The sequence below is a fragment of the Dendrobates tinctorius genome, unplaced genomic scaffold (genome assembly GCF_039654945.1).
Source record: "Dendrobates tinctorius isolate UK_male_01 unplaced genomic scaffold, ASM3965494v1 ptg000120l, whole genome shotgun sequence".
Taxonomy (NCBI): domain Eukaryota; kingdom Metazoa; phylum Chordata; class Amphibia; order Anura; family Dendrobatidae; genus Dendrobates; species Dendrobates tinctorius.
Window position 1 is genome coordinate 19449541 of NW_027361788.1, and position 15209 is coordinate 19464749.

General features: G+C 47.7%; 1 protein-coding gene across 4 annotated transcripts in view; it reads left to right on the top strand.

Annotated features, from left to right (window-relative positions):
* The window catches only part of WHRN (whirlin), a 405157-nt gene that overhangs the window by 374726 nt on the left and 15222 nt on the right, over nucleotides 1–15209 (top strand). The window contains exon 14 of one of the 4 annotated variants that reach the window (XM_073590838.1): nucleotides 6015–6137. The exons of the other annotated variants lie outside the window; for them this stretch is intronic. Within the exon in view, the coding sequence (XP_073446939.1) occupies nucleotides 6015–6137 (123 nt within the window). The remainder of the gene's footprint in view (nucleotides 1–6014; nucleotides 6138–15209) is intronic. 4 annotated transcript variants of the gene reach the window in all.

Genomic DNA, 15209 nt, shown 5'->3' on the forward strand with positions numbered 1-15209 from the left:
ACACACACACACATTCATTCTTACCTATCTAATAGGATGACGACAGCTGTCCAGACCTGCATCCCTCCACCAGAACCTCCACAGTACCGTATGTACTTGTGTATAAGCAGAGTTTTTCAGCATATTTTTTCATGCTGAAAATGCCCCCCTTGGCTTATACATGAGTCATCTGTCCCAGGAGCCATGCATACCAGGATAGGGGATAAAGAGCTATGCATACAAGGACAGGACAGGTGAGCCATGCATACAAAGACAGGATGGGGGGAGCCATGCATACCAGGACAGTGATGGGGAAGCCATGCATACAAAGACAGGATGGGGGAGCCATGCATACCAGGACAGTGATGGGGAAGCCATGCATACAAAGACATGATGGGGGAGCCATGCATACCAGGACAGTGATGGGGAAGCCATGCATACAAAGACATGATGGGAGAGCCATGCATACCAGGACAGTGATGGGGAAGCCATGCATACAAAGACAGGATGGGGGGAGCCATGCATACCAGGACAGTGATGGGGAAACCATGCATACAAAGACATGATGGGAGAGCCATGCATACCAGGACAGTGATGGGGAAACCATGCATACAAAGACATGATGGGAGAGCCATGCATACCAGGACAGTTATGGGGAAGCCATGCATACAAAGACATGACGGGGGAGCCATGCATACCAGGACAGTGATGGGGAAGCCATGCATACAAAGACATGACGGGGGAGCCATGCATACCAGGACAGTGATGGGGAAGCCATGCATACAAAGACATGACGGGGGAGCCATGCATACCAGGACAGTGATGGGGAAGCCATGCATACAAAGACATGACGGGGGAGCCATGCATACCAGGACAGTGATGGGGAAGCCATGCATACAAAGACATGACGGGGGAGCCATGCATTCCAGGACAGTGATGGGGAAACCATGCATACAAAGACATGATGGGGGAGCCATGCATACCTGGACAGTGATGGGGAAGCCATGCATACAAAGACATGACGGGGGAGCCATGCATACCAGGACAGCGATGGGGGAGCCCGTGCATACCAGGTCAGGGATGGGGGAGCCTGTGTATACCAGGACAGAGATGAGGGGACAATGCATATCCAGCTTATACTGGAATTAATAAGTTTACCCAGTTTTCCGTGGCAAAATTAGGTGCCTCGGCTTATACTCGGGTCGGCTTATACTTGAGTATATACGGTAAACTGTTGGGGTGCAGCTGTGGAGACCCTATTTTCAGAGATGATGTCCTCCACCCAAGTCTCAAAAGGCTGAAAGGGTCTTCAGGAGAGGTGGGTAGTCGAGCGAGGCTATCAGACGGTCATCTCTGAAGCTGTAGTGTCATCCTTCCTATGGATAAAATCACAGGCGGATATACTATTGGTCCTCTTCTGTCTGTGTCAGCCAGTGATTCCAATGTATAACTCATTTCCTGCAATGAGAAACACAGCACATTAATAATTTTCAGGCAATCAAGATGAATACAATCAATCCTATCCCTACCACTATGGGCTCTAGCAAAGATAAGAGTATGTTGTTTAACCAAACTCCGATAAACTCCATCCAGGAGAAGTGATTTTTGTTGCAGCTCCTTTACCATATCCATGTTTCTCTCAATAGAATCATGTGCATCTTCAATCCAGAAGCACCTATTACAGCACAAGTTCCACCTTCAATTGCTAACAGGTAGTCAAAACCATTTCTGTCCTGACGGGCTACCTTCCTAATCTGAGCAACCCGCTCATTAAGAGCATGAATAGAACTTATGGTTTCATTAACTATTCATTGCATTATATTATTATATTTATTTGGCTTTTTACTAGTTCTACTCCCCAACCTGTCCGGGATATTTAGAGTCCTGAGGTGACATTTGTGCCTCAGTCATCCTGTCTATATCCTCCTGTTTTATTTTTTGGAGTGATCAGGAGTTCACCATCCACTCCACAATAAACTCTCCCTCCCACAGGAGTAGATATCTCTCCCCATATACCAGGGGTAGGATGGGAAAAGACAAATTCAGGAGTGGTGGCCCTAACATGGGGTTCATTATATTTTGGATATGTTAGGAGTACTAACATTCACATTCATTCACACATACATATCCAAAGGTATTAGTGACAATTCATACCTGCTTCAGGTTCTTAGAATTTGCACTCACGACATGAAATTTGAGTAGTGAAAGCAAATGAGAAAATAGGGTTCTCACCCGTTTATGACAGAGTAATGCACCTACATGTAATGAGTGAGCACAGCACTAACCATCAGATAAGTAGCACACTTTATATAGTTAAACACAACTAAAAATCCGACTCACCCCCTCCCAAGGAGCAACGTCAAGAATGTTCGTGAGGTGAGAAGAGAAAGTCAATTATCGTCTTTCAGCTTGGCTCAGATGGCACCTAATCATGGACCAAGAAATAAAATATTTGGTGACATCACAAGTAATAACTGATGGGGGCAAAACCAACAACCAAAACATTAATGAGAAGACAAATAAGAGCCAATGCGGGTGGCGCCAACAACCATAACATTCTGTGACATCACATGACGAATCTAATGGGTGGGTAATCAACAATTTCAACATTCTGTGACCTCCCAAGTGGTGGCTGTTACTACCGGCTTCCATTGAAGTGCATTGCCCAAAATACAAACAATATGAATCCTACCAATATGGGGGAATATTTGAATAGATTTTCTATATATGGAGCTAATATGTACTGTATATACATCCGGGTTTTACAAGGTTTTCACAAAATTAGTTGGATTTATATCTTTGATCTGGATTGTATATCACGATATGTCTCAATAACACCCAACAATTACATAATTATATCCAGGCTACATGCGTTCGCTTTACAGAATATGATCACGTTCATCTCCCAGATTTGTATGATTTTAAAACAATATATTGGCCAAAAATTGGGAAGGTGTTGTGTTCCAGTTATGGCTGAGGAGATTCTCTCCATTATTACTATGCTATGGATGTGATCAGCAAGAAAGTCAGAAACCAGTGAGATGTGATGGAGAGTCGGTAAATCACTGTCTTTTCTGTCCTGGGATACATAGGATGTGATGGGATTTATCTCTCTTTACTATTGCAAGAAATGCTGTAAAATATGGATGTCACCTAATCTGAGGGGCTCAGTATTTTGGACCTGCTTGTATTATATACAATAAAGGCCCCTTAATGAATAAAAAGTAAGTGAGAATTAGATGATAGAAAAGAATGAAGGACACAACAAGAGGCGACATAGAGCCGACTTACCTTTCTCCCCAGTAACTGCAATCCTCAAATGGAATGTCGGCTCTGCAGTTCCTTAAACGATGAGTGTGATGTCATAAGGCTAGGTGGTGGAGCCAGAAACCACAGCATTCCGTGACATCATCAGCAGGAGCAGCAGCTGCTGTTTAAAGGGACCAGACCAAGACATGCAGCCAATTCATTAGCTTATAGATGAAATGGACCTTCTTCCCAGAGCCATAGCTTTTTTATTTTTTTTTGGTCAAAATTGCCATGTGAGGGCTTGTTTTTTGCATGACGAGTTGTTCTTTTGAACGACACCACTGGTTTTAACATATTGTGTACTGAATAACGGGAAAAAAATTCCAAGTGCGGTGAAATTGCAAAAAAAAGTGCAATCCCACAGTTGTTTTTTTTTGGGTATCTTTTACCATGTTCATTAAATGCTAAAACTGACCTGCCATTATGATTCTCCAGGTGAATATGAGTTCATAGACACCAAAACATGTCTAGGTTCTTTTTTATTTCAGTGGTGGTCTCCATTTTTCGTGATATGGGGCTGATTCTGGTAAGCGCAAGTTAAATGCCGCTGTCAGAGGTTAACGGCAGCATTTAACTAATTAACAGCTGCGGTTGGATTGCGATTCCACCCATGGCTGTTGCGGGCACATGTCAGCTGTATAGATCAGCTGACACATGCCCGGAAAGGCACGAGCTCAGCACCGAAGCCCTCACCATACAGGGGGTATCCGACATTGGCATACTATTACACCTAATGTCGGAAAGGGGTTAACTAGAGGCACCCGGTTATTTATGTTCCAACCCCATGGATACAGTCAAACACCTTGGTCGCCTCAGAAAGAACTTTTTGAATCAGGGCTACCATCCAAGAACAATTTGAAACCAAATTACAAAATCCACCAGAACATCAAGGAATCATCTCCTACATTACAAAGCTAATATAGAAAATAATCAGGTGCCTCTATTAGTCACCCACAATCCAAATCTGGAAGTGCTAAGGGGACCGGCACGGAAATTACAACCTTTACTACGAAAAGATGCCCAATTACAATCCATTGTTTCAGACCCCCCACTGCTGTGTTTTAGGCAGCCCCAAATCTAAGGGTACCGTTACACCTAGCGACTCACCAGCGATCCCGACCAGCGATATGACGCGGTCAAGATCGCTGGTGAATCGCTGGGTGGTCGCTAGTGAGCTGCCACTCAGGCAGATCTCACCAGCGACATTGCAGGGGACGGGGATCGCTACTTACCTGTCAGACGCGGCGATCCTGCGTCCCCCCGCCCGGCTCCACGCGTCGCTCGTCGGCGCCACAGGAAGCGCCGCAGGAAGTGACCGACGAGGAATGGTCCAGGAGCTTCTCGCGCGATCAGCGATAACCAGCGGGGGAGCCGGTCGGAGGTAAGTATCACATGCAGCGATATCGCTAGCAATATCGCTGCAACGTCACAAAATCGGTGACTTTACAGCGATATTGCTAGCGATATCGCAGTGTGTAACGGGGGCTTAAGAAGCATTATTGTCAGAAGCTCCCTGTCCTCTCCAACAGCTGCAGGAACCTTTCCTTGCAATCAGAAAAAATGTAAAACCTGTCCATTTCAAATGTTCATCATGTCAATTTATCTTGCCGCTATGCCGTTATATGTAGATTTTTCACATAAAATTGCAGTGGATGTGAGAAATCCTCAGGTAAAAAATGAATGTAATCTGCACATGACTTTATCAATAAAGTTTGTTAAAGCCAAATACCAGGAGGTATCACAAAAAGCATGACATACCAAGAACAGACAAAAAGCATAACGTCAAAAACGCAATAAAAATGCATGTAAAAAATACAACGAAAAAATGCAAATAACCTAATTTATATAAGTTCAGAAATGCTGGAGAAAATCTGCAACATCAAAAACTCACCAAATACTCATGTAGGAACGTAGCCTTAATGCAGGCCCGGATTACTAATCTGCAAGGCCGGGCAGATGCCCGGTAGGCTGGCGGCTCTATAATACAAAGTGGACCGCCAGCCCTTTAAAACAGGTTTGGGGAACCTCCGGCCTGCGGGCAGGTCCCCGGAATATGCAATGCTCCGGTGGCAGCCATATCCTGCCAGCTGCCGGTCGTTTTACCAAGTGCACGCAGTGTTCATTACAGAATGCTGCCTGCACATGAATGATGACATCATCGGGGTGGGCGGGGTTAGCGTCGCGGCAGGAGGGGTTAGCGCCCAATGCTTCGATCATACGCTCTGTGGCATCATTCACATGTGGGTCTTCAAATATCTCTCTTTAGGAGAGTGAGAGGCACAACAAAGTAAAGCAAAATTCACTGATCGGGGTGAGGAGTGTTATAGTTTGTGGGCTGGTGGGGTTTGTGTGGCAGGACTGCTTTTCTGTCTCAGTCCTCCCCTGAGCAGACCTGATACATTTCTATCAGTGGAGTATGATTATTGAATTTATTAATATCAGTCAGATGGTGTAAATGTCTATGACCCCCCTTTAGTTACCCAGGCTCCATGTTGTGTCCTGTTCCCTGTCCTGCAGTCTGATGTCTATACACAGATAATGGTGAATGTTTTCGGGACTGGTTGTTACGGGACTAGCAGACGTTATTATGTTCAGCTCCTTCTGTTTGTGCCACTGTATCCCTTTCTGTATTGTGTGCTCCGTGTTAATCTCTTTTATCCGCTCATGTCACTAATTCTTTCACCTATCCCATGATGCTGACTGACAGGACGTCTTCTCTCTTGTAGCCGGGCCTGCTTGAACCTTCTGCCGCCTTAGTGCGTGTAATGAAAACTGCCCCTACCTTGGGAATAGCTATTGAAGGAGGCGCCAGGACGCGACAACCTCTGCCTCGTATTGTAACTATACAGGTATAACCATGGCTATCACCATCTGCCACTGCTCTACTAAACAGTAAATTCACAGCAATAATCAAATTGAAAAATAAACAATTATTTCAAGTTTTATGAATTTCTAGTAATATCTGACTATGGCTGGTTTCACATTTGTGTCTGTGTTTGATCCGCATAGATCCGCATACATCATGCGTACATACATTTAACAGGGTGTACGCAGGGACATGCGTTTGCATGCGTTCTCATGCTTTCGTGTACGCATGCGTTGTTTCACGGTGTGTGGTGGTGCGCAGCGAACACAACATGTTGCATTTTTTGAGGCGTCAAAAATCCGTCAAATATGCGCATTCATGAGCATGCGGATGAGTGCGTCAAAAAATGCATTACTGTCTATGGGAATGTATGCATACGCAAGGACATGCGTACGCATGCGTTGGATACGCATGCATTATTCAAAATACATATAGAAATCCCATGAGACACGCCCATTTTTGTCTGGTGTCATATCGAACGCATGCTCGTAAACAACGCAAACGCATGCAAAAACAAATACAAACGCATGCACACACAGCATTTTTTCCCGTCATGTGTAAGATGATGCGCATAAAAATGCTGCGTAAACATGCGATTTGCATGCGTTTGCGCATGTGGATGATACACTGCAGACTCAAACGCTAATGTGAACCTAGCCTATGCCAAAGACAATATGGCCACCATGGGCACTCCCACAGATGTTGCAACCACATTTCTGGGATGCCTTATTAGAAAACATGTGTCTATTATTCCCTCCACGACATGCACTATATATGGCAACAGAGTTGTCCTTATCTTGACCACCATACACCGTAACAACAGCTCGCTTCTCACGGTCCGAAGTACCACACACAAGTCCCAAAGATTGTATCCTGGAGTATAATAAGTAAATGGGGGGCGTAGATCTCTCAGGTCCCCAAACCGTACAGTGCCTTACCACAAGCTAAAGTATGGTACAAAAAATTGGCCGTGCACCTTGTACAGATGGCACTGTACAATGCTTTTGTGCTGTTTGGATCTGCAGCCAATACGGGGACCTTCCTTCAGTTTCAGGAGGTAGTCATCAAGGCCCTAATGTTCGACACTCAGGAAGTTGAGGGTCCCAGTAATTCTGAGACTGATGGTGTCCAAATCGTCCCAGATCAACATTTTCCAGCAGAGGTTCCCCAAACAGCGAAGAAGGGAAGATCACAAAAAAGGTGCATAGTACGCTCATACACAAGTAAAAGCAATATTATAATTTCTATAACTGTGCCTCTAAATAATGCCTTGGAAGGTCTAGTTTAGGCACATCAGGGGCTCTCCAAATGCGACATGGCATCCAATCTCAAATCCAGCCAATTTTGCACTGAAAAGTCAAACGGCGCTCTGTCCCTTCCAAGCTCTGCCATGCGCCCAAACAGTGGTTTAACTGCATATATGGGGTATTTGCGTACTCAGGACAAATTGGCTCTCCAAATGCGACATGGTGTGCACCACAGTCTGTGCTCCAAACCATCACTCCCTCCCTTCCGAGTCCTGCTGTGCATCCAAATAGTAGTTTTCCACCACATATGGGGTATCAGTGTACTCAGGAAAAATTGCACAACAATTTTTGTGGTCTATTTTCTGCTACACTTGAAAAAATAAAAAAATGGGTCTAAAAAATACTTTTCTGCAAAAAATGTAATTTTATTTTTTTAATTTTCACAACTCAATTTTACAAATTTTGGTGAAGCACCTGGGGGTTCAAGGTGCTAACACACATCTACGTACATTCCTTGTGGGGGGGTTTCCACTGTATAGGCACATCAGGGGCTCTCCAAGCGCGACATGGAGTCCACTCTCGATTCCAGCTAATTTTGCGTTCACAAAAGTAGAATGACACTCCTTCCTTCAGTGGTTTTCCCCCACATGTGGGGTATCGACATACTCAGGAGAATTTGCACAACAAATGTTGAGGTCCATTAACTTACATTACCATTGTAAAAATAAAAAAATGGGTCTAAAGTAAAATTTTTGTGAAAAAAGTTAAATGATCATTTTTGCCTTCCACATTTCTTCAGTTCCTGTGAAGCACCTGAAGGGTTAATAAACTTCTTAAGGCTATGTGCACACATGTGGAATTGCCGCGGAAATTCCGCAATTCCCTGCCGTGGGAAATACGCATGCAGAATTCCCGCAAAAACAAGCGTTTTGCAAGCGTAATTAGCTTGCAGAATGCTAGCGTTTTCCAAGAGATCTGTAGCATCGCTTGGAGAACTGATTGACAGGTTGGTCACATTTGTCAAACAGTGCTTGACAAGTGTGACCAACTTTTTACTATTGATGCTGCCTATGCAGCATCAATTGTAAAAAGATATAATGTTAAAAATAATTAAAAAAAAAAATAATAATCGTGATATTCTCACCTTCTGGTGGCCCCTGCAGCCTTCACGATCCTCGCGATGTTCCCGGCAACTCCTGTTCCCAGCTGTCACGATCCCGCCGCTGACACCGGTATGTCACGGACGGAGGGATGTGGCGCACTGCCAACACACGGCTATCACAGGCACAGGGGGGCTTATCTTAGTAATCCCACCGCTGGCACCATGTGATAAAAACAGCAAGCTAGTCTTGCCCTAACAATTTATCGCAGGGGGTTATTTTGGATGTCCCACCACTGCTAACAATCTTCCACGAACTGCGGGGATTTATATATATCCCACTTTTTCAGTTTCACTTTGGAACTCGCAGCTCTCCGGTGCCCCCCCTTACCCTCAGGTCAGTCAGGGAACTACACCTGGGATAATGGGTCACCGGCCGGCTGCTTCAATGAGGTCTGGCCACCCGGCACACTGCAGTGAGGGAATTATAAAACGTTCTGGCCGCAGCCACCCCAATTTAGCTTATAAAACCCCTTCCGTCACTCTCAGCAGTGCCCAGGGCCCAGGCCACACGTTGCCGTGACCAGCTCCAGAATTCTCTGCTTAAGTTATAAACTTAATAGAGGGGTTCAACGCCAACCCAATTCAGCAGCGTAATTATCTTAAAGACATGTGTACATTCGTTCTTAGAGCATGAAGACTAATACATTTTATAATTTATTCTCCAAAAGGGGGGCAGTGATTACACAGATAAAATATGTTACAACGTTGAGACAGTAGGTACAGTATGTACAATGCAAATATAAAATAAATGGCATTAACATAGAAAATCAACACTTCCAGTTGCTTAATGGTCTTTAGGCTAGCCATGTGGGGAGGAGGCGGGGCCACACATCGCCCTGCATCTGGGGTCCTTTAGGCATGAAAACCTCCAGATCGAATGACCAACCCCAGGGAGGGAATGCTTTATAGCTCTGGGTCCGTGACATCACGAAAGGGGAGGTCTAGGGATGTTCCTCCCCCTGCTCTAGGAGTTACAATTCTGACTACAAAACTTATAATGACTATATCTCGCAGAGGATACCTCGTATAAACACGCACATGGTATCATTTTCCTTAGTTTATCGCAGACAATAATTAAACACCAAACATGCAGTAATTATGTCACACCGTTTAGGAGAAATCCAGTTCTCGGTTTCTGGGGGTACTAGAACCGTGCCAATTATGGGCCAGAATACCGGGTCGATGCATTTTGCAGAAATGTAATTTTCATATCGCTGCCGCATATAAGGTGCGCGCTATGGCTTCTTTTAATATTTCCCTTACCTGAATTGGCTGCATGGCAGGGAACAAAAGTAATCCTTTTCCTGGCTGTGCAGGGAGAGGGGAAGGAGGAAAGAGAGAGCTGGCACAGGAAATGTCTGGTGTAGGGTTACAAGCAGGCAGAGGAGACACACAGCTGCTAAGGGGGTCACATCTGCAGCGTGTGACAAGCAGAAGTATAATCTGTAGTGTAACAATGGGAGATTCTGGAATGTTCCAGCGAGGTAATATTTTACTTATCGTTACACCTCCCCCTTTTGAGTGTGCTACGGAGGCATAACCTGTCGGTAATCCACCATGTGCACCTCAGCGGGTTCGACCCGGCGGGACAACCCATCGGCATTTCCATGCTCGCTGCCCTTTTTGTGTTGTACGGTAAAGTCGTACTGCTGAAGGGCAAGGCTCCAGTGTAGCAACCTTCCGTTGGTTCCGGACACTGTGTGCAGCCAGCTCAGAGGGTTGTGGTCGGTTACCACCGTGAAGATGTGCCCGTACACGTAGGGCTGCAAACGTTGCTGTGCCCACATCATGGCCAGGCACTCCTTCTCGAAGGTGGAGTATGCCACTTCCCTCGGCAAGAGTTTCTGGCTCAAGTACAACACGAGGTGCTCCTGGTTCCCCGAGTCGACCTGGCTGAGCACAGCACCGAGGCCAAACTTGCTGGCATCAGTCTGGACCAGGAACGGGCAACTGCAGTCGACTGCTTTCAACACTGGAGAGTTACACAGGGCTGTTTTTAAAGCTTGGAAGGCCGCCTCTCAGCTGGCCATCCAGTTAACTGTTTGGGGTAGCCTCTGCTTGGTGAGGTCGGTCAAGGGTTTTGCAAGGGCGCTATAGTCCTGTACGAACCACCTATAGTACCCTGCAGTGCCCAAGAAGGACTTCACCTGTTTCTTGGTCCTGGGGGTGGGCCAGGACACGATTGCATCCACTTTCTCCAGCTCCGGACTCATGGAACCCCCACCTACCCGATGCCCCAGGTAGTGGACCTCGCTCATGCCCATCTGGCACTTTCCCGGCTTGATGGTCAGGCCTGTCTAGTGAAGACGTTTGAGCAACTCCTGAAGATGCTGAAGGTGTTCCTCCCAGGTGGAAATGAAGACGGCAATGTCATCCAGGTACGCCACCGCGTACTCCTCCAGTCGCCGGAGCAGGTGGTTGACAATCCGCTGGAAAGTGGCAGGGGCATTTTTCATGCCGAAGGGCATGACTGTGGACTCGTACAGTCCAAAGTGGGTGATAAAGGTGGATTTCTCCTACGCCTCAGGGCTCAGGGGAATCTGCCAGTATCCCCGACTCAAATCCATGATGGATATGTATTTTGCTTTCGCCAACCGCTCAAGCAGATCCTCGATGCACGGCATCGGGTGTGCATCAGAGGTTGTGATGGCGTTGAGCCCCCTGTAGTCCACACAGAACCGGGTGGTCCGATCCTTTTTAGGCACGAGGACTACAGGCGAGGCCCACGCACTTTTTGACCGTCAAATCACCCCCAGCTGTAACATCTCATTGATCTCTTGGCGCATGACCTGTTGCACCTCCTCAGAGATCCGATGTGTTCACTGGAGTGGGGCGTTATTCCCGGTGTCCACCTCATGAACCGCTAACTCTGTCCTCTCAGGTCGGTTGGTGAACACGGCCCAGAAGGGATCCAGGGTATCCAACAACTGCGACCCCTGGAGTACGGTTAAGGAGGCACTTACCTCCATGTCCTCAATGCACCCATTGGCCTTGGCTGGGGCCAGCATGTTCAGATGGGGATCTTCCTCCCCATCCTCGGGCAGGTTGCAGACCAGTAGGACACAGGCTTCACGTTCGTGATGAGCCTTCAGCATGTTGACGTGAAAGGCCTTGCGCCTACCCCGAGCATGGTCAAGCGTGACCACGTAGATGACCGGATTGAGCTGTAGGTGGACGACGTATGGGCCTTCCCAGGCTGCCTAAAGCTTATCCGTTGGTACGGGGACCAGAACCCACACCTTTTGACCCATCTGGTAGGTTTGCTCCTAGCCGTTCTGGTCGTACCAGTGCTTCTGGTCAGCCTGAGCCTGTGTCATATTGTCATGCACCAACTGCGTCAAGGTCTGCATCTTGTCACGGAAGCGCATGACACAATCCACGATGGACACTTCTGTGGGGTTTGGCTCACCTTCCCAGGATTCTCTTATCAACCCAAGGGCTCCCCGGACTCGCCTGCCAAACAGGAGCTCCAAGGGGAGAACCCCGTCGAGGCCTGCAGAACTTCTCTGTAAGCGAACAGCAGGTGTGGGAGGTACCGCTCCCAGTCGTGCCCTTGGGTCTCAACCAGCATGCGGAGCATCTGTTTGAGGGTACCGTTGAAGCCTTCACACAAACCATTGGTGTATGGGTGATACGCACTCGATACCAGGTGCTTCACCTGCATTTTCTCACAGAGACCCTCCATTAGGCAAGACATGAATTGGGTCCCTTGATTGGTAAGCATCTCCCCGGGAAATCCTACCCTTGAAAAGATGGTCACCAGTGCATCAGCCACCTTATCCACCCTGGTTGATGACAGAGCTACTGCCTCTGGGTACCGGGTAGCGTAGTCTACCACGGTGAGAATGTATTGCTTTCCAGAGCTGCTGGGGATGGCCACAGGGCCTACAATGTCCACCGCGATTCTCTGGAAAGGCTCCTCTATCACTGGCAAAGGGATAAGGGGAGCCTTAAGAGCAGACCCCGCCTTACCCACTCTTTGACAGGTGGTACAGGTGTGGCAGTAGGTTGTTACGTCTGTCCCCATCTTGGTCCAATAGAAGTGTTGAAACAGCCATGCCTTAGTTTTGCTGACCCCCAAGTGTCCAGCGAGTGGAATCTCATGGACAATCCGCAACAACTCAGTTTTGAACTGATAGGGGACGACCAGCTGTCTTTCCCTCAACCACTCCTTCTGGGATTTTCTGGGTACTGTCTCCCGGTACAACCTTCCTCATTCCCAGAACACCCTCTCCTTATCAGACTCGGAGGTAGGCGCCTTGGCGTGGTCTCTCAATTTCTCCAGGCTCGCATCTGAGTGCAGAGCGGCCTGGAACTCCTGGCTGGAGGCAGCCAGAAGTGACGTCAGGGTCCCTTCCTCACTGGTACCCTCTGGAACCTGCTCTTGGTTGACCTCTGGTTCAGTCTCTCTTGTAGCAGAAGAGGGTCCAGAAGGCAGGGCGCTACCTGCGATCTGGGCACTCTGACTGCGTGTGACAGCTGCTATGTATGCTGTTTACCCGGGGATTTCTACAGACCCACCAGCCGGTGCTGCTATGGGCTCTACCTCCCCTGTTATGAATGAGTCACCGGAGGAGGAAAAAACAAAAACACAAGCTAAGTCCAGAAAACCGGAGAAGTTGGTAGCTAGCGGATTGCAGACCCCTGATCCTATTCACCACAACTAACAGTAGCCGTGGGGGGTTCCTACGGTGCCCTAGACCCCTCAACACAGCCGGAGAGTTAAATAAGCCTAAAGAAAGAAAGGGGAAATCTAAACTGCCCCAGAGCAGACCCCAAAGCAATAGACAGCCCCCAACATGTATTTCAGTGAAAAACAGATGAAAACACAAACACAGACAGAAAGACAGGCTGAGCAAACGATGGGGCCCAACTAACTAGATAGGAAAGGACAGAAAAGATGCTGGCTGCAATCCGCAAAAAAACCCTGTCAAAAATTATGTCCAACACGTCTGATAGAAAAGGCCCTGAAGTCACTAGACTTCAAAATCACTATATCAGCACTCAGGTATATTCTGAAGACAGAGCAAAGAGATCAACTGATCAGAGACAAAAAATGGAGGTCAGCCCTTCCCAACCAGGGCAGGCTGAACACAAACACTAAGTAAACAGACAAAATCTCATGGAAAAATAGCAGAGCAAAAACTTAGCTTTTAGTAGACAGGAACTAAACTGGATGCCAGAGCTCAGAGCAGAAAGGATCACCAGCAACCCTGCAAGGGCGTCGGCTGCCTTATATCCACTCAGAAATTCCGGATGTCCAATCACACTCCACCTGTTCAGATGAAAGGTTCTTCCCATCAAGATCAATTTCACTACCTCCTTCCACCAGCAGAGGGAATTCATCAGACATCAGAGGTGAAGGAGAAAATGAACTCATAACACTCCCCATACACCCCCAACACTTCAGGAGCGGTGCTACTCATGGGCCAGTTACCTTCCTCAGTGGCACTGGTCAGTTGCATGGCATCACCTCTCTCACGGTTCCCATGCACCTCCCCATTTCCTTGAGAACCGACGCTTGCTCCTGTTAGGGGTTCCTCAGCCTTCTCACTGCGCAGAGTGACGGGGCTGAGCACTTCGGTACCTGTGGACACATCTAACGTTTCAAAGAAATGGTTAACAGGTTCAGTTGGCACAGATACATCATCAGCAGCATCAGTCCTAGGAAAAGAATGGTTATCAGATTTCTTTGGTACATTTACATCACCACCAACATAATTCATGGGGAGAGAATGGTTATTAGTTGCATCATTACTCGTCAAGGCATTAGCAGGTAACACATTCAGTTTCCCATCATCATCATCAGGATTAACGTCACCCTTATTATCAGATTGGGGAGGGGTGTCAGGGACGTAGTAGGCAACCATCCTCCCCAAACCAGTCCCCAATAAAACATCAGTGGGCAGGTTCTCGGACACTCCCACTTCCCTCACCGCGCTCCCAGCACCCCAATCAAGAAACACCCAAGCCACTGGCAAGGGTCAGCGGGTACCCCCGATCCCGGTGACAGTCAGAGTTTTCCACTCAATTAACTCTTCAGGGGCCGTCAGTCCAGGACGGATGAGGGTTCGTTCAGCCCCGGTGTCCTTGAGGCCTTTAGCAAAATGGGCCCCCACCTGGACGTGCTGAACGTTGTCGTCAATCCTCCCAACCACACCTCCCACCACAAGAACAGAGGCGTTGGGCCCAGAGACCTTGGCTTGGGGGGTGTTCTGCTTTTCCGCACAGGTGGCACTGATATGACCAGTCCGTCTGCAGTTGTAACACTGGCGACTGTCAGTAGTAGGCCTGGTTTCGGCAACAGGGACAGGGCCTCCGGAGTGATGGCTGGCAGGCGCACTGGGGTTGGATGCAGGCTTACCCCCTCTCCAGCTGGCGGTGACTGGCCTCCGTGTCTCTGGCTTCCGGTTGGCCTCATAGTTGTCGGCGATCTGCGCGGCTTTGTCCGCATTCGTTGGTTCTCGGTCTAGGATGAACTGTCGGACCTCAGCTGGGCAGAGATGCAAGAACTGGTCTTTTATCATCAGGTCCTTCAGCAGCTCAAAGGAATCAACTGATAGTCCATGGATCCACTGGTTAAATTGGGTCCTGAGTCCTTGCACCACATCGCTATAGCTATCGTGTGGGCCACGTTGGAGGTTCC